The sequence below is a fragment of the Mercenaria mercenaria genome, chromosome 8 (genome assembly GCF_021730395.1).
Source record: "Mercenaria mercenaria strain notata chromosome 8, MADL_Memer_1, whole genome shotgun sequence".
Taxonomy (NCBI): domain Eukaryota; kingdom Metazoa; phylum Mollusca; class Bivalvia; order Venerida; family Veneridae; genus Mercenaria; species Mercenaria mercenaria.
Window position 1 is genome coordinate 30,806,530 of NC_069368.1, and position 26,528 is coordinate 30,833,057.

Genomic DNA, 26,528 nt, shown 5'->3' on the forward strand with positions numbered 1-26,528 from the left:
ATTCTTTAGTCCGGATCAAAGTATCATACATTTATTGTGTACTCTTTAATTAAACATTTGTTTTCTGTTAAATTGATTTTGACTAATGAAATTATTTGCTTCTTATTAACATCCTTAACTTTTTGCCGGATATATCTTTTTGCCATTCCTCACCACAAACCCTTTCGGCGGGGGATACCAATTCATCGAATTTGCTTGTTTCCCACAGAAACTGAAAATTTTGTTAACTTTGGAACTTTCTGATCTCCCCATATACATCAGCGTAACACAAAAAAGTTGATTTGAGACTTGAATGTACATAGTAAAGACAGTAGGCACTGTAATTTGCTCCTTGCTGATGTTTGTATAATCTGCTAAGTTTCTGGAGTGGTTTTACATGTGTTCTGTGGTATCAGATATTTTCATGTGTGACTAAATTTTTTTTAAATTTATAGTCTAATTTTGAAAGCTTAAATCTTTGCCAGTACAATCAGTTTTCTTTGTAAAAGCACTTAAGAATGTGCTTTCTTTAGGAATACAAATTTGTGGCAAAATTATAAAAATTGCAAAATCAGGGAAAGTTAATCATTCGAGATTATGTCTGATTGTACAAAGTATATAGGGGTGTATATTGGAGTAATGCATGTCCGTCTTTCCTTCTGTCCATTATATCTGCTCCATATATCTTCTCAACCGCAGGGGAAGATTTTCATGAAACTAGCATCAGTTGTTAACCTCATCAAGACAACATGCAAAGCTCAGGACCAGGGTAGCTAGGTCCCTGGTAAAGGTCACACCATGAGGTCAAAGGTCAAAAAGCTTAACTTCATGTCTGCTCTATATTGTCTAAATTTCCTTGAGGATTTTCATAAAACAAATAACAATAGCTTACATTACCAAGATGACAGGCAGAGTGTACAACCCATGTCAGAAACTCCAAAGTCAAGGTTGGATTAAGGTTAAATGTCTTAAAAGCTTAACTTAAAAACTAGCATCATTTATTAAACACTTCAAGATGACATGCAGAGTGAAAAACCAAGGTCACTAGGTCTAAGGCCAGGGTCACACTTTGAGGTCATATGTCAAATAGTCGTACTGCGTGTCAGCTCCATATTCTCTAAACTTCTTTGAAGAATTTTATAAAACAAAGATCAATTATTTACATTACCAAGGTGATATGCAGAGTGCACAACCTAGGTTACAACTCCAGGGTCAAGGTCACAGAGACCACATGAGAATATTTTGATAAAGCTAAGGTCAATTGTTTATCACACCAAGGCATTGTATAGTGAACAATCTGGTTACCTAGCTCCAAGGCTAAGGTATTATCATATTAACAAGATGTTCATTTCATATTGCATGTTACAATATTATAGATATAAGGGTGTGTTTGTTGCTTTTTATATCAGTAAAGCTACAGAGTTGTTTATGAAAAAAGAACAAAAAACTTTCAGTACCTTATTATTTTGGGAAAAAGACAGTTACCGTGTTATTTTTCTACTCTTCAGGTTCAGACAATAGGGATGGCCTGCAGAATGGTGTATTGATTACTGAAGTCAGTAAAACTGGAAAATTTGCCATTATTGGTATAATTGTTGATGAAATAGAGGACATCATACAAGATTACTATCCAGGTTTGTATACATTAAAAAAAATTGTATACAGTTTAGTCTAAACCTATTTATTTTACATTGATTTTAAAGAAAATTATCACTTCAAAATACATAAACTAATCTTGATAACTGCTTCTTGAATTTTGTACAAGTACTTTTATCTTGGTAAAGGATTGTGGAGGCCATGGTTAAATTCCACTGGCCAAGATTTGAAAGGGGGACGATAGCTTTAATTACATGATCAGTGCTGTAACACTGTGCTGCTCTGGTATAAAGTTTCAGTGAAATAGTGCAGTGGCAGTTTTATATCTATTGAAATGTTCTATACAGAAATGTTCATGAATTATAACTGCATTGACATGGGTAGTTCAGCTTTTTTGAAGTCAGAGCACACATTCAGCTTTTTTGAAGTCAGAGCACACATTGTTGTTTACTTACAATGTATCACATGCATTTTTATTCAGCATCTTGCACTAATTACATTTGTTTGATATCATACTTTTAGAGTTCTGTGAAATCTCTTAATTTCCAAGGCAAGGAATTTTGTAGTTTTGAACAAAATGGTAATTTTGTCAGGGTCTTAAAATGTGCGTTTACAGTTTTGAAGATAAATGTACTATAAATGTATATGTTAGCCCTTATCATGCTGGACACGACTGATTCTATCTTTGCAACCAGTGTAGATCTTGATCAGCCTGCACATTCATGCAGTCTGATAAGATCTGCACTGTTCGCCATTCGGTCAGTATCTTTTTGGCAAGAACCCCTTTTAACAGTTAACGGTACTGTCCAAATTAAAAGGTGGACAAGTTCATTATAGAAATTTAGGAGGGTAAGGGTTAAACTTCTTTTCTTTTTCCAGGATTGCTAGAACCAGATATGATGTCACTTAGTATGCATCTTGAGCGATATGCCCTGTGTTCTACATGTTACCAGGGGCAGCCACTGCCAAATGTAATAAACCACTTCACTATGGAGCACTGCGCCAGATTGCTCGTTAATGGAGACTCAATAACATGTCCACAGGTTTGGGAGAAAACAATTTTTTTATAAAGAATCAGTGATAGATAGAATGGTTTTCATTTTAGAGATGCACATCATGTCCCACCCAAAGTTGTGTCTGTCATGACAGTAAGAATACCATAATTGGCCGATTATAAGTCGCACTCGTGTATAGGACGCAGTGAAAAAATATCGGCAGAATTCTGGAAAAATGCTCATACCCACTTATCACTTATCCGAATTTATGTTTGTCCGAAATTCGCTATAGTTTCTACGAACTCGTCGGTTTTTGCTAAATCATTGTCGATGTTTTTGCATGTTGTGCAAGTATTTAAATTGAAAAGCATAAACTCTGTGTAAGCACTAAACTGCCACATCCTCTGATCACCCCATGAATATTGACGCCAGTGAAAATGAAAGTACACATTGGCATGTGGCGGTAAAAGGATGTAATTTTAAGACTGGTTTGCAAATTGTTTTGAACATTACGGATCAGCGACTATGATCATTTTGGATCAGTCTAAAATCTCGCATGCACATGTTTACAATTGCCTCCGGGTATGATTAAACGGTTGTTTGCAGATTGTGACGGTAGGTGTAAGATAAGTAATGCCTCGGGTGTGAATTTCTTGATGAGCAAGAGGATTATTGACAACTATCAAAATTATGTTTGAAATTAGATAATCGATTTCCGGGCAACCTGATAATATTATGGAGTTTCAAGCATTTTAATGCAAAATGTGTGAAAACACGCCGGGAAAGTTTTACACAGGCCTTGTTAAAAACTTAATGATCAGTTACAGAAATGCGTTGTAAAATATAATTTTAATGAAAAACAGCTTAAGATTTTACGTGAGCTCTAAATTTTACATTTTATACAGAAGCAATTTAAGACGCCGGGTCCCGATACCGGCTATTAGCTAGGCCTGAGTCACTGGTATTTACTCCCCTTGAATTCTCTTCAATATAGAGGTATGCGGTGTAAACAAAGATCGATTTTCTTAATTTTTGAGTCGGGGGGGAAATGTTTGGTCTTTTTCTATCCCTATATATAGGACGCATCGGTCCTTTGAGACCAGAATCTTGTTAAAAATGTGCGTCTTATATTCGTAGGATGACAGTAGATAAAGAACTGCATTGGTGCTAAGGTTAGACATATTGCAGTCCTTTAACATGTTGAGAAATTGTCAGTTATTTTCTGTGTATGTTTCATGCTCCAAATGATAATTGCACTTTCCATGAGTTAGTTTGCTTGTCCGCAGTACTTTCTTTCTCAGTTTTAACTTTACAGTTTCAAAGGATTCCAATGAAATTATACGAACGTATAGCATAATGAGATGGTGTGTCACACAGAAAACTTAGATTTGTAGCTCCAAGTTTAGGTCACAGTCAAGAACCCTAACCCCAAGCCCTTTTTCTTAACCCACATGGGAGGGCTATGCACCTTGAGGTGCACTCATCATTTACACTTTAATTTTTTGCATGAAACAGTTTAAGTCAACATGTAGTTTAATGACAGATCAAGTGCATTTTAGTTTCATAGTAAATGTATATACTTGTATTGGAAGTGAATTATTTAGGATGAGAGTTTGAAGTTTTAAACAGTTATTGTATGATAATGAAGTGAAAATTAAAGTTTAGGGACCTGAACTAGGTTAATAGTTTCTTAATCCTGACTTTGATATTCACTGATACTATTGTATAGTAAGTATTTTATTTCTTAACCTTATTTGAAAAAGAGCACTTAATGTGAGTATCTAATAGTAAAACAAATGCTACATTGTTCATAAGAAAACTTGTTTACAGACAGTCAGCCTTGTCATTCCTGTAACATACGGTACTAGAAATGAAAAAAAAATATGAAAACATGATACCAGAAAAAAAGGTGTCTTTTATTGTGTACATTCTGTTATATGCAAATGTGACTGCCATCTGAAATAACTGAATGTAAAGGGTTGTTTATAAGTATGTAACTTTATTGTAAATATCATTTTCTGTGGACATCTCTGTGATTAGTGACTGGCCAATTAGAGAAGTGGAGTTTAAGAGTCATGAAATAATGTGAAATAATGAAGGTTATTTCTTTCAATTTGAAAATGATTTCAGGGTATAAAGCAAGAATTAAGTGCACTTGTACCAGACCTACTAATGAAGGAACTACCTGACAAATACTTTATGGCTCTGGACAAACTTGAACTTAAAGAGACCAAAGAGAGTTGTCTGGGTACAGGAGTGACTGGTTCAGTGTTTAAAGGTAAATATATTGTTTATAGCTTGATTGAAAAAGCATTAGCATTGTTCTATTTTTAGTGGGACATTCTTGTTGTTATACTGCGAGTACACTCAAAGGTGCAAAACGATGAGATAAATGCTTGTGTTATCCAGGATTTTGAGGTACTCAAACAAAGGATATATTAGGAAAATGACTGGGGGGAGTGGGATTTGTTAGGGTCAGCCTTGGTGAATAGCCATCAATGCTTGAGCAAGTGTATTATGCACCATTTTTAAAAAAAAAATGGAGTTAAGCTATGTTCTTAATAGAATATTTCTTGATTGAAATAATTGTACTTGACGAGAATTACATAATGCTATGCTGCAGATCATAGAACGAAATTGATCTTGAAGTCATATGCATCTTTTTAATGTCACAAGATGTCTGACTTCATTTTCATTCACATAAATCTGTTTCACATGGCTGCTGAGATTAAACTTTGTTGAAAAATGCATATTTTAATGTAAAGAGTATAAAGAAAATTTCTTTGGTTTGAGTAGATATTGAACATATCTCACCAAATAATGAGATAGTTACCACATTTTCACCAGCCCTACATGCTTCTGAAAATGTAAAAGTTGTGTAACTTCTTGGTGAGATGTACAGTCTAACTTTGTCTGCTGGAACACATCAGGACTGGCAATTTTTTTAGTTATTGGTTGATGGAGCCATCAAACAAAGTATATTTAAAAAGGATTTGGCTGGGATCTGACTATAAGTTTGGCCATAGGTGGGAATCGAATTACCTCTGAGTTTGAGCACAATATGTTTGACTGTATTTCATATTCAGTCAAAACAACCAAATATCTTCAATATGTTTGTTGATTATATCTGACATTTATAGTATTTACTATAGACACCTTGTTACTAGGGTTTAATTATTTTGGTTCCAGGAAAATACAATGGTCAGGCAGTGGCAATTAAGGTGTATCGGAGTGATATACGTAACCGTATTGAAGCAGGGAAGTTTGCCTCTGTTAACAGTAACAGTAGTGACAGTGGTACAGCGACATTGTCCACACAGGGATCTGTAGGTACGTTAATAAACTTGAGTGATATATGCAGCAGGATTAAAGTAGGGTAGTTTTATTTCTAAACACACATAATGACCAAGCTTCATATTTAAGTAGTTTGTCCTTCTAAATTCAAGATACTGAGATCTAGCTATTGAATAAAAAGCTTCTATTATGTATACTGGAGCATGAAAAAGGCCATGTATTTGAATTTTTTTATTCAAAATAACTAAAAGACTGAATTTTTTTTTTCATGAAAAAATTTGCAAAACACAAGAAGAAAATCAGAAATCCCTCACCACTAGTAGCTTGAAAAGTGGCCATACGTTGTGTTTGCATTACTCTTACCCCAACAAACAAACCACAAAAAAAGAAAAAAAATTACACAGTCTGTCCTGAAGGTTAGGAAAGCAACTGCCCTTCACTGGCAGATAAATAAGAACATTTTTTAAGCCTATCCTCTTAAAAGATAAATTTAGATCTTTTCTGATGTTTTGTTTATAGTTTCATTTGACTAGTACTAATTACCTAATTCAAGTGCGCACTACTCTAGAACAATGTATTTCTGTAAAGAGAGATGGGGGAGATCTATCCCTGGTATGTAATCAGACAATTGTATACTTCTCTTGAGTAGACAGGCAAGAATATTTCATGTTTTATGTATGATTACAGCCGAGGCGCAGGAGGAAGATATCTATGTAAACGTTGCTAAAGCAAGAAGATCAGAGATTGATATGGATGAAACTGAAAGTATCAAGGTGAGGACATACATGGATTTCTTAGGGAAATGGCAGGATTATAATAATTGAGCCGTGCCATGAGAAAACCAACATAGTGGCTTTGCGACCAGCATGGATCCAGACCAGCCTGCGCATCCGTGCAGTCTGGTCAGGCTCCATGCTGTTCGCTTTTAAAGCCTATTGGAATTGGAGAAACTGTTAGCGAACAGCATGGATCCTGACCAGACTGCGCGGATGCGCAGGCTGGTCTGGATCCATGCTGGTCGCATACCCACTATGTTGGTTTTCCCATGGCACGGCTCAATTATATACTGCAACAATGTCAGTTTAATAGATATTTAAAAAAGAAATTGCAGCAATTTGAATTTTTAGTGATTTAAAACATTAAGTTTTAGATGGTATAAATTTTAGACTAAGACTATGTTGATGAATGTTGTCCTTGGTGTAAATTTTAGATTAAGTATGTTGATGAATGTTGGCCTTGGTGTAAATTTTAGATTAAGTATGTTGATGAATTTTGTCCTTGGTGTAAATTTTAGATTAAGTATGTTGATGAATGTTGTCCTTGGTGTAAAGTTTAGATTAAGTATGTTGATGAATGTTGGCCTTGGTGTAAATTTTAGATTAAGTATATTGATGAATGTTGTCCTTGGTGTAAATTTTAGATTAAGTATGTTGATGAATGTTGGCCTTGGTGTAAAGTTTAGAAATTTTGAATGTGGATGAATATGCACCCTGGTGTAAATTCTAGACTAGACTAAGTATATTGATGAATACAGGCAGAAGTGGTGTAAATCCTGATAAGACAGTGTTTTTCTCTGGGACTACAGAGATAGAAAGAAAATATAAGTTTGCATGAAGGGAAAATTGAGATACAAAACAAAGTGCAAAAGTCTGTTTGTGAACAAAGACCAGCTGGATATTAAAATAACAAGTTTCTTTTTGATTTAAACATTTGTATTGTGTTTTAGCCTGTATGTGAAGATTGCCTGAAAATAATGATTTTGCTGTCTCCAGGCGTGGTCTTTATACAAGTTTAACTGTAATGTAGAGGTTGACTGTAATGTAGAGGTTGTAGATATTCCAGTGGAAAAGGAAATATATGATTGAGGGATTGGTGTTGTTGGTGTAATGAATAAGGTTGAGCATTCAGCTGATATGTGGTTCTGACCTTCTCAAGCGCAATTAGTCTAAATGGAATGGTGGAGATATATCTGAATACAAATGTTAACTACATGCAGTGGTGCTTGATGTAGAAGTGCAGCTAAAGCTATGGGTAAACCTTGTAGAAATTAGTTGCTAAATATTTTCTGGTGCTTTCAAACAGAGACTTATCGAGGGTATGTGGAACAAATACACTGACATAAACATAGCGGTCTCTGTTGTCAATATCTACTAACAAAATCATAAAAATAGGCAGTATACTTCTATTTTTCTTCTTGTTTTTTCACTAGGCATTACGAGCAATTAAGGAGATGCGACAGGAAGTGGCCATTACAAGCAGACTTCATCACCCTTGTGTTGTATCACTCATTGGTCTGGCATTCAGGTAAAAAGAATAGAGATGGATTTTAGTGTTGTTCTCATGCGTGATCTGTGATAAGAATTAAACGTTTCTGTAAATTAAAGTGCAGTGTTATTGGTTATTGATTATAATTCTATTTAAGTTTTGGTAAGTTTTGATTCTTTTCTTGCCTGTTTTTCACCTGAAAATGGTTAAGGGGAGCAGTGGTCTAGTGGTGAAGTTATAAGCTGCTTAACCAGAAGGGCTTAGGCTCGAACCCCACTTGGGTTATGTCCGAATCACCTCATATTACACTTGTACTGTTTTACCAGTAAGTCAATGCAAGAGTGATTCAGATTAACTTAGAGTTGTTGTCAAAATCAAACTAAAATAAATTAGTATTTATTTTCTGTCAGGCAGACTGATATATCATATGATTATGTCTGTAGCTTTATGTATAGTGAATTGATTCAACAATCTTTATATTTGTAGACCTAAATTAATGATGGCATTAGAGTTGGCTCCCTTGGGAAGCTTGAGAGATATTCTAGACAAGCAGACTCAGGGTCGGCCGGTGTTTAACAGGTATAAGAACAAGGATGAATTGTTCCCTGCATTGTTTGAGAAGGAACTGATATTCAAATTTGTCTTTCAGGTTTGTTGATTTTTACTGAAATTTTGTAGTTTATTTTTTTAAGGTGGAAAGTAAGTACATTGTATGTTTGTTGGCATCAGTCTATTAATTATGTGGCTTCAGGAATGGTTCGACACTACATTGACTTGTTTGATACAGTCCCTGAGGTGGTATGGAACACATGGAAGTCTGTTTATGATGATTGATTAAGCTAGTGTTGTTTCTTCAGTGATTTAGTGGAAGAAATTTAACAGTTTAGATAAATGTATAATTACAGTTCAAAATGAAAAAGTAGTAATGTTATGTTGCATGTACATTGTTTGAACAGTCTAGTTGTTTAGCTCTGTATGTAGAGAACAAGAAGTTAAGAGTGGAAAGGTTGGGAGTTTGATTTCCTAGTGAGGTGATTCTTTCCAGAGATGTTTTTGACAGAAGACAAGAAAGCAAAGTGTATAAATTTATTCTTCCTTTACCATTCCCTGACCATTACATAACTGAACTAATGTTGAAAACTGTGTAAACATATTTCAAATATCAAACAGATGCTGTAGTTGAAGTGAGTAATGAATATTTTATTTGATTTATTCAGATTGCTAAAGGACTAGAATACTTGCATACCAATGCCATCATTTACAAAGACCTGAAATCAGACAACATTCTAACAATGTCACTGGACTTGTCTGCCCCTGTGAACCTGAAACTGTCAGATTATGGAATATCAAAGTTCAACTGGAGTGGGAGATCAGTGGGTCTGGTGGGAACACCCGGGTATCAAGCACCAGAGATCCTTGATGGAAAGGCTTATGATGAAAAGGTAACAGAAACTACTTCTTTTTAAATTCGTAATTTTGTGTACTAGTATTTAGTAAAAATTAATGTGGTACTCCATGCTGTTTTCTTGTTATCATACCCTAAAAAAAGAACCCTTGAATTCTGAAATTACTGTTTTGGTTAATTCAGCTTTGATAGGTGTGATGATTTCATTATTTGGTATTTGTATTCCATGACTGTTTGACTACAGGTATTTTGCTAGTAGCAACCTTAACCATAAACATGAAAGGATGAACTTTTACCAATTAAGAAATGGGTTGTTATTATGTAGATTTCATTTGGGTATGAAATTCATGTATTCAAAGTGTATGATCACAACCGGTATATTTCATACCAGTTTTCTTTGAGCTAGTAGATCTCCTTTACTATGGAATAGGTTCAATTTATAAGCACAAAATTTTATAGTTTTAGTGAAAACGACTGTTTTGTGGGGAATTGAATTCATGGATTTCAAGTTTTGCATGTAAAATGAATTGAATGTTTACTTGTTTGTTGTCATTTAATTTCATTGATTGACCAATCCGCGAAAATTAGTCACCTTTAGCCTGCTGGTGGCAAGTGATTCTGCCTTTGCGACCAATGCTGATCATGATCAGCCTGTACGTCCATGTAGGCTGATCATTATCTGCACTGTTCACTGTTCTGTCAGTAAATTTTCAGTGAACACCCATTTGAATTATAAATGGTACTGCCCAAATTGAATGATAGACCAGCCCATTTTAGAAATTTAACAGGCTTAAGGTTATTGATTGTACAGTATATTATTTCTTGCAGGTTGACATTTTTGCCTTTGCTATGGTGATTTATGAGATACTGACTGGCAGGAGACCTTTCGCTGAGTGTGACAACCTGGCACAGATTACAAAAGCCATGAAAATTCATGGGAGAAGGCCGAATTTAAAAGTAAGTTATAGAATACAACCTCTGTAGAGAGACACCACATGAAATTTGTTTGTTGTGCAGAGGTTGTTGTTCTTTTCAGTAGGAAAGTCTTTTTGTTGGAAAGAAGTACTGTAGATGATGTAGTATTCATATTGGTTTAGTTTTATTTGATACTTGCAAAAAATGATACACATTCAAAATATTTTTAGCATTAAGGACAAAATGGTTTTAAACACAAATAGATAAAATATGAAAGCCCACCCACTTAGCTCAGTAGGGAGAGTGCAGATCTGCTGATGGTGGAGTCGCAAGTTCCATCCCTGAGCAAGGTGTATGTTTTACGTGATGATTTGATAGAAGACATTGTGTCTGAAATCAATCATCCTCCACTGCTGATTAGGGGCCTCCGTGGCCGAGTGGTTACGGTCGCTGACTTCAAATCACTTGCCCCTCATCGATGTGGGTTCGAGCCTCACTCAGGGCGTTGAATTCTTCATGTGAGGAAGCCATCCAGCTGGCTTACGGAAGGTCGGTGGTTCTACCCAGGTGCCCGCTTGTGATGAAATCATGCACAGAGGGGCACCTGGGGTCTTCCTCCACCATTAAAGCTGGAAAGTCGCCATATGACCTATCATGTGTCGGTGCGACGTTAAATCCAACAAAATAAGATAAATTCACCCCTGATTCGTGATGGGACGTTGGCAGCTACTTGCTGGTACTGGTACAGAATCCAGGAACACTGGTTAGGTTTACTACTCGGCATTTCATATCTGAAATACTGTTGAAAAACGATGTTAAACCCAAAACAGACAAACAAACGAAGATAAAATGTGAAATCATTTGATTTTGTGGGCAAAATACCTTTTGGTTTTTATCATATAATTTGCAGATTGCAACTTTGGAAATAAAATGAATAGGAATTTTAGCTGTTTGTTGGAATTAAATTTCATGGATTCACTCAGCTACAAAATACCAGTGATACTGCAGTAACAAGAAATTAATAATCTGTTATATTTATAACAAACATTGTGGTAGCTGTGATATAAACTAAGTCATTATGTCATTAGATAAGCATCCTAGGGTGCAATTTAATTTTGAAAATAAACATGTAATCCAGAGTTACAGAGTTATATTTAATAGTAAGTGATCATTGCGGAACATGGGTGAAGCTAGATCATAATTAACCATTTACAATTTTTCAGGATTTCAATGTACTGACACGGTTTCCCTGGCTTGAAAAGACTATGAAAGATTGCTGGCAAAGTATGGCTCAGTCACGGCCTGCCGCTTCAAACATTGTGTCAAAAAGTTCCATGCAAAACTTGCAGTATCTTGCACAAACATGGGTGGTTGATATACCTAACAATCAAAAACTGAGTACAAACTGTGTACTTGGGACTTATGTAAGTTTTGCAAAGTTTGTTTATCTCTGAAAAGGGTTTACAAAGGTTTATATATTCATAATTGTATGCCCGAAGGGACATTTTATGTTATACCTCAGTGTCCGTCCGTTGTTATTCTTATATAAAGATATAGGCAAACAGCCTATATAATATTTATGAGTCTTCTATAAAATCTGATTGGCTGATACATTTCACCCCCTACGATTGTAAAATAAGCGATTCTACTTCTACATCACATACAAATTATACCAGGGCAAATTGGTTGTAAACAACATTTTAAAAACATTTTTATAATAAAAAGTCATACTGACTTATGTACAAGGCTGTGAAACAGGTTTTGATCTCTATGATCAAATTAGCTCAGTTATGATTCCCCAGTGACATCATAAAAGTATGACATAAAGGGTGACGTCATAATGATGTGACATCACACAAATGTTTAGCTCTTAACACTTGGTCAAATTTGATGATTCTGTTCATAAATAGCTTGCGAGCTGTTAGATTATTAGATCTAGATTATAAATACTTCTCAAAATTCTGATAAAAAGAAACAATTATCTAGACGTTTTGTTGGCTATGCAACACTTTCTAACCATGGGGGTAAATTGTAACAGCATATGACACGAATGACATATTATGCTGAAAATGTAGTACTGTAAAATGGGAGTTATTTGTGTTGTTAGAATCGAAATGTTAGATATGTTCCACTAATTTTATCAATTAATAAAACATGGGCAGTTGTTTGGATGCGAATAATTAACACCTGTTACATTTTAACAACCTGTTACATTTTAGGAATTAGACAATCGATCATTACTATGTATATGGGATGGTTATAAATCAGAGAGAAATTTCTCTATATTGGACCCAGACTGGGCCACATTCAGAGTGGCCGGACAGAAGTATGATGGACCACAGGTTATATGTATGGCCCAAGTTGGTAGGCATATCTGGACTGGAAATCAGGTAGGCATGTTTCTGTAATTTTTGCTCAGATTAAACTTTGCTAAATTACTTATGAGTGGCTGACATTCGGGTCAGTAACTTAATTTTTTGTCAGTAGCTTACAAGTACTTCCTTATCAGAAGCTAATAATCTAGCATTCTTGCCAGTTGTTTACTTGTCAGTACCTTACATTTTTGCCATTAGCTTAATTGTCAGTATCTTACATTTTTGCCATAAGGTTAATTTTCAGTATCTTACATTCTTGTCAGCTTGTCAGTATTTCACATTCTTGCCATGAGCTTTATTGTCAGTATCTTACATTTTTGCCATTAGCTTTATTGTCAGTATCTCATATTCGTGCCAGTAGCTTAATTGTCAGTATCTCACATTATTGCCAGTAGTTTAATTGTTGGTATCTTGCATTCTTGCCAGTAGCTTAATTGCCAGTATCTTACATTTTTGCCAATGGCTTTACTGTCGGTATCTCACATTCTTGCCAGTAGCTTAATTGTCAGCATCTTACATTTTTGCCAATGGCTTTACTGTCGGTATCTCACATTCTTGCCAGTAGCTTAATTGTCAGTATCTTACATTTTTGCCAGTAGCTTTATTGTCAGTATCTTGCATTCTTGCCAGTAGCTTAATTGTCAGTATCTCACATTCTTGCCAGTGGCTTAATTACAAGAAAAAAGCTTCAGTGTTGACACAGTTGCGTGTCTTAGACAATAGATTAACATGAATTTTAAGAGTTTATACTTGCAAATAGGATAATTTTGATGTACAACACAGAAAAACATAACATATCATTGTTTGCACACAGCAGATGATATATGGCAGAGGATTTCATAAACTGAACCGCACAGTTGTAAGTGTGTAATGCTGTGGAATGTAAATTGTAATTTATACTTGAACCTGCCACTTGTTTAATCATGAAGTCATTCAGAGTCTTGTCAGTTTCATGTGCATCTTGATCAGTTTGATATGTTCGCTTTCTGGCATGGAAGATATAGCTTTAAAAATGACTGAAATTCATTTGCATTTAAGTGCTAATGTAGGCAGAGAATGCTTCTTCTTCAAGTGTGAAATTTTTAGTTCACTTCGAGCACAAAGTGCTCAAGGTGAGCTATTGTGACCGGTCATTGGCGTCCGTCAGCCTGCGTTATCAGTCGTCTGTCAACATTTGCCTTGTGAACACTCTAGAGGCCACATTTATGACCCAATCTTTATGAAACTTGGTCAGAATGTTAGTCTTGATGATCTCTAGGTCAAGTTCAAAACTGGGTCATGTGGGATTAAAAACTATGTCAGTAGGCCAGATCAAAGGAAAAGCTTGTGAACACTCTAGAGGCCACAGTTGTGACCAAATATTTATGAAACTTGGCAAGAATGATTGTCTTGATGATTTCTAGGTCAAGTCTGGGTCATGTGAGGTCAAAAACTAGGTCACATGGTCAAATCGAAGGAAAAGCTTGTGAACGCTTTAGAGGCCAACCCCCTTAGTAGCCTAGGGGTAGAGCGTCCACTTCTAGCGCGGGAGGTTGTGGGTTCGATCCCCGGCCGCGTTATACCAAAGACATAAAAAATGGTACTAGTAGCTTCCTCGCTTGGCGCTCAGCATTAAGAGGATAGTGCTAGGACTGGTCAGCCTGGTGTCAGTATAATGTGACTGGGTGAGGTATCATGCGACGTGTCTACGGCATGATATTCCAGTGAGGCAGCACTATAAAGTTGGGCATTGTGCTCACTGCTACAAGTAGACACCATTGTTTATATGACTGAAAAATTGTTGAAAAAGACGTTAAACCCGAACACACACACACACACCCACTTTAGAGGCCACAATTTTGACTCAATCTTTATGGAACTTGTTTGTTTGTTTGTTATTGGTTTAACGCCGTTTTTCAACAGTATTTCAGTCATGTAACGGTGGGTGGTTAACCTTACCAGTGTTCCTGGATTCTGTACCAGTACAAACCTGTTCTGGTAACTGCCAACTTCCCCACATGAAACAGAGGTGGAGGACTAACGATTTCAGACACAATGTCGTTTATCAAATAGTCACAGAGAACATACGCCCCGACCAAGGATTGAACTCGTGACCCTGCGATCCGTAGACCAACACTCTTACCAGAGTACTTGGTCAGAATGTTTGTCTTGATGATCTCTAGGCCAAGTTCGAAACTGGGTCATGGTGGGTCAAAAAATAGGTCTTTAGGCCAGATCAAAGGAAAACAGTTGAAACCCAATATTTAGAATGATTGTCTTCATGATTTCTAGATCAAGATTGAATCTAGGTCATGTGGGGTCAAAAACTAGGTCACTCGGAAAAGCTTGGAACACTTTAGAGGCCACAATTTTGACTTAATCTTTATGAAACTTGGTAAGAATGTTTGTCTTGATTATTTCTAGGTCAAGTTTGAAACTGGGTCATGTGGGGTCAAAAACTAGGTCACTAGATCAAAGGAAAATCTTGTCAACTCTCTGGAGACCACAATTTAAGTTTGAAACTCATGAGAATTAATCAGAGTGTTTGTCTTAATAATCTATAGGTCATGTTCGAATCTGGGTCATATGGGGTCAAAAACTAGGTCACCTGGAATAATCAAACAAAAAGCTTGTGAACACTTAGAGCCCACAGTTGTGACCCAATCTTTATGAAACTTGGCCAGAATGTTTATCTTGATGATTTCTATGTCAGTTTCGAAACTGGGTCATATACGATCAAAAACTAGGTCAGTAGGCCAGATCAAAGGAAATGCTTGTGAACACTCAAGAGACCACAGTTTTGACTCAATCTTAATGAAATTTGGTCTGAATGTTTGTCTCGATGATCTCTAGGTCAAGTTTGAATCTGGGTCATGTGGGATCAAAAACTAGGTCAGTAGGCCAGATCAAAGGAAAAGCTTGTGAACATTCTAGAGGCTACAGTTGTGACTCAATCTTTATGAAACTTGGTCAGAATGTTTGTCTTGATAAAGTCTTGGTTCAGTTTTAATCTGGGTCATTTGGGGTCAAAAACTAGGTCACATGGTCAAATCAAATGAAACATTTGTGAACACTCTAAAGGCAACAGTTATAACTCAATTTATATGAAACTTGGTCAGAATGTTTGTCTTGATAATCTTTATGTGGAGTCATAAACTAGGTCAGTAGGCCAGATAAGCTCTGGTGAGCCATATAGGGCCATCTTGGCCCGCTTGTTTTTTACCCTGTCTGTACTGGATACCAATTTACTGAATTTGCTTGTTTTTAGCTCGACTATTCGAAGAATAGTCTAGCTATTCTAATCACCCTGGCGTCGGCGTCACACCTTGGTTAAGTTTTTGCATGCAAGTACATACAGCTATCATTTAAAGGCATATAGCTTTGAAACTTATTTATTCTTTTTCTAGATCAATTACCAACCTCACTGGGTCAAGTTCCATAACTCTAACATGTATTTTGAGCAAATTATGCCCCCTTTTGGACTTAGAAAATTTTGGTTAAAGTTTTACATGCAAGTTACTATCTCCAAAACTAATGCAGATATTGAATTGAAACTTCACATGTGTCTTCGGGGTTATAAAACTAGTTGATAGCACCAAGTCCCATAACTCTGACCTTCATTTTGGCCAAATTATGCCCCTTTTGGACTTAGAAAATTCTGGTTAAAGTTTTGCGTGCAAGTATATTACAGCTATTACTAAAAGGCATATAGATTTGAAACTTATTTTTTCTTTTTCTAGATCAATTACCTACCTCACTGGGTCAAGTCCCATAACTCTGACATGTATTTTGGGCAAATAATGCCCCCTTTTGGACTTAGAAAATCCAGGTTAAAGTTTTACATGCAAGTTACTATCTCCAAAACTAATGCAGATATTGAATTGAAACTTTACATGTGTCTTCGGGGTTATAAAAGTAGTTTATAGCACCAAGTCCCATAACTATGACCTTCATTTTGGCCAAATTATGCCCCCTTTCGGACTTAGAAAATTCTGGTTAAAGTTTTGCGTGCAAGTACATACAGCTATTACTAAAAGGCATATAGATTTGAAACTTATTTTTTCTTTTTCTAGATCAATTACCTACCTCACTGGGTCAAGTCCCATAACTGTGACATGTATTTTGGGCAAATAATGCCCCCTTTTGGACTTAGAAAATCCTGGTTAAAGTTTTACATGCAAGTTACTATCCCAAAACTAATATAGGTATTAAATTGAAACTTCACAATGTGTCTTCGGGGTTATAAAACTAGTTGATAGAATCAAGTCCCATAACTCGACTTGTATTTTGGGCAAATTATGCCCCTTTTGGACTTAGAAAATTCGGTTAAAGTTTGCTTGCAAGTACTACAGCTTTACCAAAAGGCATATAGCTTTGAATCTTATTTATTCCTTTTCTAGGTCAAATACCAGCCTCACTAGGTCAAGTCCATAACTCTTAAATGTATTTTGAACAAATTATGCCCCCTTTTGGACTTAGAAAATTCTGGTTTAAAGTTTACATGCAAGTTACTATCTCCAAAACTAATGCAGATATTGAATTGAAACCTAATATGTTTCTTCGGGGTTATAAAACTAGTTGATAGCATCAAGTCCCATAACTCTGATATGTATTTTGGTCAAATTATGTCCCCTTTCGAACTTAAAACTCTTTTGATATTTAACATTTTGGGTAATAATTTCCTGCTTCTGTGACAATATTTCGAATAGTCGAGCTTGGCTGTCTTACGGACAGCTCTTGTTCTTTATGTTTCTGTCATCGTTGACATACAAGAACAGTACATGTTAATATTGCATGTAATAATATTTACATTTGCCCTATTCTTTTCCATTGAAAATTATGACGTTAATTATACCCCCACAAAACAAAGTTTGGTGGGGGGGTATATATGAGTGAGCTTGGAAGTCGGTTGGTCCGTTGGTTTTCATGGTTTCCGGATGATAACTACTGAAAGGCTGACAGATTTAAATAATTTTTATTACACAGGTGTAACATCAGAAAATACAAGTCAAGTTCGACTTTTGGGTCAATAGGTCAAAGGTCAAGGTCACAGTGACCCTGAACAGTTAAATGGTTTCCGGATGATAACTTGAGAGCGCTTGGGCCTAGGATAATAAATTTTTGTACACAAGTGTAACATGATAAAATACAGGTCAAGTTCGACTTTGAGGTTAGTAGGTCAAAGGTCAAGGTCACAATAACACAAAACACTTAAACGGTTTCTGGATGATAACTTGAGAATGCTTGGGCCTAGGATCATGAAAGTTGTTAGGAGGTTGGTTATCACCATCAGATGACCCTAACGATTTTAAGGTCAGTAGGTCACAGGTCAAGGTGACAGTGACCTGAAACATTTAAATAGTTTTCGGACAATAACTTCAGAACTCTTGGGACTAGGATCATGAAACTTAATAGGGAGGTTGGTCATGTCGAGCAGATGACTTGTATTGATTTTGAGGGTCGAAGGTCATTTAAACCTTTTCCGGACTATAACTTGAGAACGCTTGGGCCAAGGATCATGAAACTTCATAAGGAGATTGCCCATGACCAGCAGATAACCTCTATTGATTTTGAGGTCAGTAGGTCAAAGGTCAAGCAAGTTCGGCATTGACATTGGCTTACCGTAGATACCCATGTATAATGCGCACCCGTGTATAATGCGCACCCCCGATCTTAGTCCAAAATCCTGGGGGAAAAAAAAAAAAAAAAAAAAAATTTGGTCAATTTTTGAGGTGGATGGAAAACGAAAGTAGAGTTTACATCGACACCGGTAATAAATTTTATCTCCGCGGCGGAGAGCAGCATCAGTCTCACGGTACTATCGATTTTTGTTTTCTCGAAAATAAAACCAGTAAATTATTGTTATATTTGTTGTTTTACCTTTTTCAATTCACTATTTTGAATAAATGAATAGCAGCTGATTCAATATTTCGGAATGGTATCTTTCAAAATGACATGAGCTTCTCAATTCAAACTGATAACAAAAGGTGTGATAGTCTTTTTGTCACGATCATAAAGCCAGTAATTACCGGCAATTAACGTGTCACCTCGTGTCAATTATGTTGTTCACAGTTTTGATCTCGGTTAAAGATAATTCTCGATCTTTAATTAGTATCATAATTTTTGTGATTTATAAACATTTCTTTCGTCAAAATACTTTTAAATTTATATGAAATTAATTTTGTTTCAAATAAAAATAAACAATTCGATCTTTTACAGAACGTAACGGCAATCTTAGATTTTAGCGGAGACAGTAAGCGCGGGGAGTAGTTTCCCTTTACCAAAATGGCGAACATCGGTAACAAACTTGTTTTGAAGTAGGAAAATTGTCTATACCTGTATATTATGCGCACCCACGATTCGGGGGTGGTCCCGGGGGTCAAAAAACTGCGCATTATACATGGGTATCTACGGTAGTTCTGTGACAAGGCCATATTGTGGGGGTATAATTCGTCACTCCTGTGACAACTCTAGTTTTGTATAAACAACAAAAGGAAAGCGTGAAAGTTACATCATCGCTGCTTAGTGATAACCGACCGCTGTTTTGACGACGTCCGCATATAGTCAAGGAGAACGTTTCTTAGATGACATTGCAGTTGTAACGTCTGTGAACAGAATAGCCGAGAAGCTGATTTAAGTGTTAAATGCCACAAAATATGTGCAATTTATAATATTGTGTTTACAGATGGAAAGGAAATATAATGTAAATATAAGAAATGAAACTATTTTTTTCTATGTTCATGCGAAATGAACAACAGAATAGGAGTGGCAAATTAAACAGGAATCACTAGCGCTTATGCCAGTGAAAATGAATGAGTTCACAGTATTTCTGTGCAGAAGTGTATCTATAAAACCATTTCATTGATTTTCATATATCTACTTGTTAATATTCTTTGTTATGATAAGATACACACATCACCTAAAGCCAAGATCAAGGTCACATTTTTAGGTTTCAGCTAAAATAAATTCATTCCACTCCATATCTTTAATACAGCAGGAAGGACTTCAAGAAAACTATCATTGGTCGGTTACCTCATCAAGATGATTTTCAGCTTTAAGGCATTGGCCCTGTTATGACAATCAGCAACATTCATGCGATTTCATGTTCTTCAGTGTTATTTCTGCGTACTTTTGCTGTGAAAGTTGCTCATATGACCATCTGTTTTATGACAAAATGGAGAAAAATGTAAAATCACACAGAGAAAATTTAAGTGAATGGATATTACTGATTGTCATTATGTATCTGCTACCTGAAGTAGACCTTCCCTGTATGCACTGTCTGGGGATATTATGTATTGTCATTAATTTGTAAATCATTTAATCCAGTCTTTGATCCATGATGGATTTCATTTCTATGATATGAAATTTATACTTTTCATTAGATTGCCTAAAAATACTATAAATTCTTCAGTTTACAGGTATATTATTTTCTGATCTCTCCCATTTATGTTATACTTGTCAGCATGGTTTGACATTATATATATTCATTTTTTTTATTCAGATATCAAGTCCTAATGTCTTGTTTTCCATTTAGAATGTTGCTAGCAATATAACATTGTGTAAATACTCTAATTTAAGTGAAACACCAGTTAATAGAATAAACAAACTTAATTTGGCTTTAGATTTTAGAACATACAGTGAAACACCGCTCGCTCGAGGTCGCAAGGGGATGAGCAAAATGCTCGAGTTATCCATAGTTTCGAGCGACCCGAACATTGACCAACATAAGTAGAAAATAGAATTTTGTTTTACCAGTTGTCATCGGGATCATTTACAGAGTAAATGGTGATGCGTAATAATAACATACTTGTGACATTTAGAAAAAAACGTATTAAAAACGTTATCTATGATAGACGTTTCAATATGTAATTTGTAAATGGCACATATTAAGAAGCAACTAGGACTTTTAATTTTCATTTATCAACAAGTGCATATCAAAATTATCGTCTCAATTTTATGAAAAGTCTATATCATTTCCTTTATTCCATATTACTCGACATAAAATAAGAACATGTACCATTCTTTGTCTTTTATTTATCTCATTGTTATACTGTTAAATGTTTTAAGATCATATAACACATTATGACGAACAAATGACTTAAAATACTTGATTTCTAAATTAATATATTCTACATCTGCTAAGGTAAATGCATCAATAGATCTGAGAAAAACATTGAAAAGTTAAGTTGGCATGTTTTGGCCGCTCTATCTTCAAGCGAGAGGAGACCAGGCGCAAGCATGAGACAACACGCGATGCGATGACCCCTAAAAACCGCAGACGGCACCCAGCACACGGACCACACCCGAATGTATGACAGCAGACCTCAGCTCACCACGGCTCCGCACCAAAACGATGCCACGAAGCAAGTCAAGAGCTGCTACCAAACACTCAGTGCTAGAAAGCTGTCTGATATATGTCTGTGCTAAAACAAGAACGACAATATTGGCATTATTGTCCACGAAAACGGCACGCGTTAAATATTCATGAGACAGCCCAATTCTTCAGCTAGTAAAACTAAAATACGGACTGACCGGGCCTACCACACAAAACACCAACTGATGCACCCCAGACACACTTCACCTTGCAAGAAGCAACGCAACATAGGCACCACACAACATTATAGTGAAGCATTACAGACAACGGAATGCAACCAGGGCCTCACCAGTACCATTGTGATGCATTACAGACACTTCATATCGTAAGAAACAACGCAACATAGGCATTACCAACACTATAGTGAAGCACTACGGACAACGGAATGCAACTTGGGCCTCACCAGTACCATAGTGATACATTACAGACACAACCTAGGTTTCGCCAATACTGTAATTATTCACTATAGAAGCTTCACTACGCAAAAAAGCAAAGCAACCTAGGCATCACCAGAACCTATAGTGGTGCACTACAACCACTTCACAAGCAAGCAACGCAACGCAACGCAATGCAATCTAGGACTCGCCAGTACTATAAGGACGAAATCCTAGTGACCCGAAGCAACTTCAGGTCAACCAACCTTAAATAGCAAGGTGCATCTTTTGCAATGAAAAACCTTGGTGCACTGTTTAAGACAATAATGCCCTTGTGATAGGCCCGATAAAGGCAAACATAGCTTCACCAAACTGAGCGGACCGTGTCCATAACTGACAGACGACAACGCAAATTACACTGAACTGTTCCGAATAAAATTCATCACACCAAACGCATAGATATATCTCTAGTTCGGCGTCTACCGTAAAAATCGCCACAAAACAAACACCCAACCGGTTATTGTTTAGCAATCTAATTAACTCGATATCTCGCCTGATCCCCTCAATTCAACATTATTTGAGCGACAGTCCTAACATTTACGGTATAATTACCGATTCATAAAAATTACAAAACACATAAATAACTGCCAGTGAGCCTTATCTTTTATCTAGAAGCTAAGATATAAATGAAAATACCTAAGCTAAAGTAATACACAAGTTCATGTAATTTCTTTCCTATATATTCTTTTACAGAAAATGTCTTAAACATTAATTTAATTTCCGATATCCTAAAAAAGCAGACAGCTCCAGTTAAAAAGATTCTAACTAATGCTGTTATTTATCAACACAATACACCTGAATTCCATAAATCGGGAACTATCCAAAAGTTAATTTCCAGGAATTATCTATCTACGGTACTTTGAAGTTCCTTCGACTTGGCTACTATCACAGAACATTCATTCGTAACTTCTTGAGTATGATTATAACTGGGATATCGGAGACTTCACAGTGTACGTTGCACTAACAGCTCACTGAAAATCTTCAATAAACGCCATATAGAAATCTGTACCCTGAAAGTATAATACAAAACGCAGCAAATCTGACACAAATTTCTCCAGAATGTCAGGTCTTTCACCAAAAAAACTAAGTTAACCATAAAAAAACTACTGCATTAGAAACCTTAGGGTGTGGCGGGAGGGTAAGTTTATCTTTACTGAACGACATGTAGAAGAACTGTAGATTCTGTCAGTGTATAATAACGGTCTATTCCCCCTTTCAGACGCAATGTGAGAAATCTGCACGGGCTTTTTGCTTTTATATCGAACAACTGGCTGTGTTCTCGGCTCGCTGAACATGCACATCAGTACTGTATTAATAAAACGAGAACCAGTTCAACTGAATAATAAAGGCCGATTAATCCCGAATCCTTAGCAACTAACAAACATTTTAAGTCTCGAGGAATAAATGAAATTATTTTAAGGAAATAATTTATATTATTCCATATTACTCGACATAAAATAAGAACATGTACCATTCTTTGTCTTTTATTTATCTCATTGTTATACTGTTAAATGTTTTTAAGATCATATAACACATTATGACGAACAAATGACTTAAAATACTTGATTTTAAATTAATATATTCTACATCTGCTAAGGTAAATGCATCAATAGATCTGAGAAAAACATTGAAAAGTTAAGTTGGCATGTTTTGGCCGCTCTATCTTCAAGCGAGAGGAGACCGGCGCAAGCATGAGACAACACGCGATGCGATGACCCCTAAAAACCGCAGACGGCACCCAGCACACGGACCACACCCGAATGTATGACAGCAGACCTCAGCTCACCACGGCTCCGCACCAAAACGATGCCACGAAGCAAGTCAAGAGCTGCTACCAAACACTCAGTGCTAGAAAGCTGTTTAAAACAAACACCATGCGTCCCGTCTCCTCTCGATTTATTGATTTTTTCCGCCACAATAAATTTTGCAAAATTTATCCCCCAAAAAATCAACACAAAGAAATATTAGACATTTACAATTTTCTATTAAAGCATCTCTGTGACCGCGGCAAATCTCAAGTAAAATGCAATGAATCCGCGCGAAAGAAATTATAGCGAACGCATAAAATATAGGAAACATTCAATCCACACGGCAAGCCAACCGCTGGAGTCGAAAATATCACGCGGTGTTACCGAAAGATACTGTAATATTTCTAATACGAATGATCAGTACGTACAGGAAAAACTAATTAAGCGTATGATGCACTTATCCCTAATAGCATAAATCTGAACAACATTTTACCGGGAAAAAAGTTGCTGTGGCATAACACATTATAGTGTGATTTGGTTAACCGTTAAAAATCTTGGCAAACTAGATCTTAACAAAATAATTCGATGTTAGGTTATTTGTGACGTCAGAACTTCTGAATCACAGTAAGTAGTCATGAAAAATTATTTTTTTATATTTGCGTGTATACATGGTAAAAGTACATACATAGTTTCAAATCACCAAAAATTCGTAATTTCGGATATTGTTTAATAGTTTTTCCTAAATCAATGAAGAATTGTTTCAACTTTTGGCACACACAAGTTTTATTTGAATTTGTGTCCAAAATTGTGAAATAATTGTCATAAATTTAAACCTCTAGCATGTAAAGCGTCGCTAGCGATGAACATTTTCTCAGAAAACTGCTTGAACTATTTGGTCTTTTGAATGTTTGACTCGGGGATATTGCCCATAAGAAAATAGTATCTTAATATTTCATAGAATCGCGTTAAATTAATGGAAATTTATGGGCAAGCTACACTGGTTTCGTTTTGTATTTTCAACAAAATAAAATCCCTTTCTGATTTGTCTTAGAATTTATTAAACGTATAACCAAATACTGTCCGTAAAAGACAGGTCAGCCTCTTCTCTAAATACCGGATCCCACCGACGCTTGAATCTACCAGTACACTTAATTAATCTGAATAGGTGGCCTGCCAAAATAAAGGGTAATATGAAAACAACTGTAAACACCTTTATTCGTAGTTATAATAAATCTGCAATAAAACAGGTTATGTCTACCGCCGCAAAAATGAATTTGATTCCGTATGACAACCCTGTAATAGATTACTTTAAAAACACTCTCATATAAAAACTAATGAAAAAAATGCTCGTAAGGTATGATAACCTTTGATGAGAACCCTTACACTAAACCATACGTCATGAATAAACATGATGACGTATTCACTAAGTATAGGCTATACTTTTACCGGTTATAATTGTCGAAATATTTCAAATGCTTTTAAAAGCAGTGCTACACATTATCAGAGAATCGGTAGAGATTTCCGACCAATGAAATAAAATGTGTATTTATACTTCTTTGTTCTAAATAAAGAATGTCTTGAACTTTTCAATTTGAAGGCGAAGCAGGCCATTTCAAATGCCATTAAAACGACCAGGCACGTGATTGGTTTTGAATAAAATATTTATATGAAGGCACCCAAACATAATCGCCACTGAATTTGATTTCTTTATTCGACAAGTCGGTACCCCAGATAAATGGGGAAAATATAATAGTTCTAGAACAATTCTATCGGAAGTTAGCCACATTTATGCCACGTGTCAGGCAACAGTTTGCGTGACACCAATGACCTTTAATCCAAACCTTCACCCCAAGCATTTGCAGAAAAAACAACTGTTTTCCCTGATTGGTAATCCAAAAATAGTCCTAAAAAAAAAACAAAAAAAAAACGGTATACCGACTGTAATATCGCAAGAATCCTAGTATTGTTAAATCTAAATAAATCTCAACCCTTATGTGGTGATAGGCTTGCTAAATCAACAGAATGAGCCGGATGAAGCAAGACGAAACAATCCACATACATCTGCAGTCCTGAATAAAAATTATTCTGTGAAACAATCGTTTTTTTGTTTGTTTTTTTTTTTTTTTTTAATTTACATTTCTAAAGTGTAGTGGTCAGAATTCGGATCACCATCTGTAGGTCTACAAAACAGGCTCTGAACCCCAAAATTTCAATCATTATTGCTTTGTTTTTTCGTTTGCCAAATGCTATCAAATCCTTAAATACATTTAAAGCCGCAAAACCACCTCCAGTAAAATCGTCTAGATAGTTCTGCTGTTTGCCTGATTTCATGTTTGATTTCAACACAAAATTCTTAAATGCCCACCACGACCTAGTAACCTTTTCTTTTTAACCACGGAAACTTCATGAAAATCATTCTTAAATTACAAGTAATATACAGCCATGATGGATAATCAAGGCCCTTCCTTAAATAAATGAGTTTTACAGCTTCGTATGCAAAAACTTATTCAATCAATCTCTTATCATCATAGTTTTAAGAGCATAGCATAGAATGACTACTTTACATTGAAGAAAACAAATGTGTTCGAAATTTTAACTTAATACACTAATTTCTGTACATATTGTTTACATTGATTAAATATAGTATTAAGTCATAAACGCCTTGTTTTTTGGGCCCAATCTATGTCACCGTCAACTTGTTACTAAATACTTGTATATTCAATCTTTTCATGCAAATCATGTAAAACTACCGTCGTGGAAATACAAAAGAATACAGGTATTTTGTGGCGTATCTTTAAATCCTAGCAAATTTTGCAATGTTATCCATTCCTCAAAAGGAAGTGTTGTATCAAAATAAAAACTTTCTGTGTCAGTCCAGTGTTTGTGTTAGCAGAGAAGACTATTAAAAGTACTAGACGGTATGCGTTTTGCGTTTTTTGATGACAAGTCCCTTGACCTAGATCTTGACCTATTTTTGAAATTTAACAGCTGTTATTTTGGGTCGATATAGTCTACTTTGACCGGTGAATTTTGCTAAGTTAACTATATCGATATTTCTTTTTTTTTTTGAGCTCTGAGACGAAATTTCATTTGAACTTCATCTCCGGGCGCGACCCCAATCTTGACCCCTAAAATGTCTCTGAAATGTTCTACTTGCAAATTATCCCGG

At 35.8% G+C, this 26,528-nt stretch overlaps 1 protein-coding gene across 4 annotated transcripts in view; it reads left to right on the forward strand.

Moving 5' to 3' along the window:
• LOC123547132 (leucine-rich repeat serine/threonine-protein kinase 1-like) overlaps positions 1-26,528 on the forward strand; it is a 110,736-nt gene that overhangs the window by 59,753 nt on the left and 24,455 nt on the right. For 2 of the 4 annotated variants that reach the window (XM_053549668.1, XM_053549669.1), the window contains exons 23-34: positions 1,488-1,613; positions 2,455-2,618; positions 4,701-4,848; positions 5,760-5,900; positions 6,552-6,637; positions 8,074-8,168; positions 8,616-8,778; positions 9,347-9,571; positions 10,363-10,491; positions 11,673-11,873; positions 12,669-12,839; positions 13,639-13,683. In XM_053549668.1, coding sequence (XP_053405643.1) covers positions 1,488-1,613; positions 2,455-2,618; positions 4,701-4,848; positions 5,760-5,900; positions 6,552-6,637; positions 8,074-8,168; positions 8,616-8,778; positions 9,347-9,571; positions 10,363-10,491; positions 11,673-11,873; positions 12,669-12,839; positions 13,639-13,683 — 1,694 coding nt within the window. The remainder of the gene's footprint in view (positions 1-1,487; positions 1,614-2,454; positions 2,619-4,700; positions 4,849-5,759; positions 5,901-6,551; positions 6,638-8,073; positions 8,169-8,615; positions 8,779-9,346; positions 9,572-10,362; positions 10,492-11,672; positions 11,874-12,668; positions 12,840-13,638; positions 13,684-26,528) is intronic. The other 2 variants (XM_053549670.1, XM_053549671.1) reach the window with 2 other exon arrangements.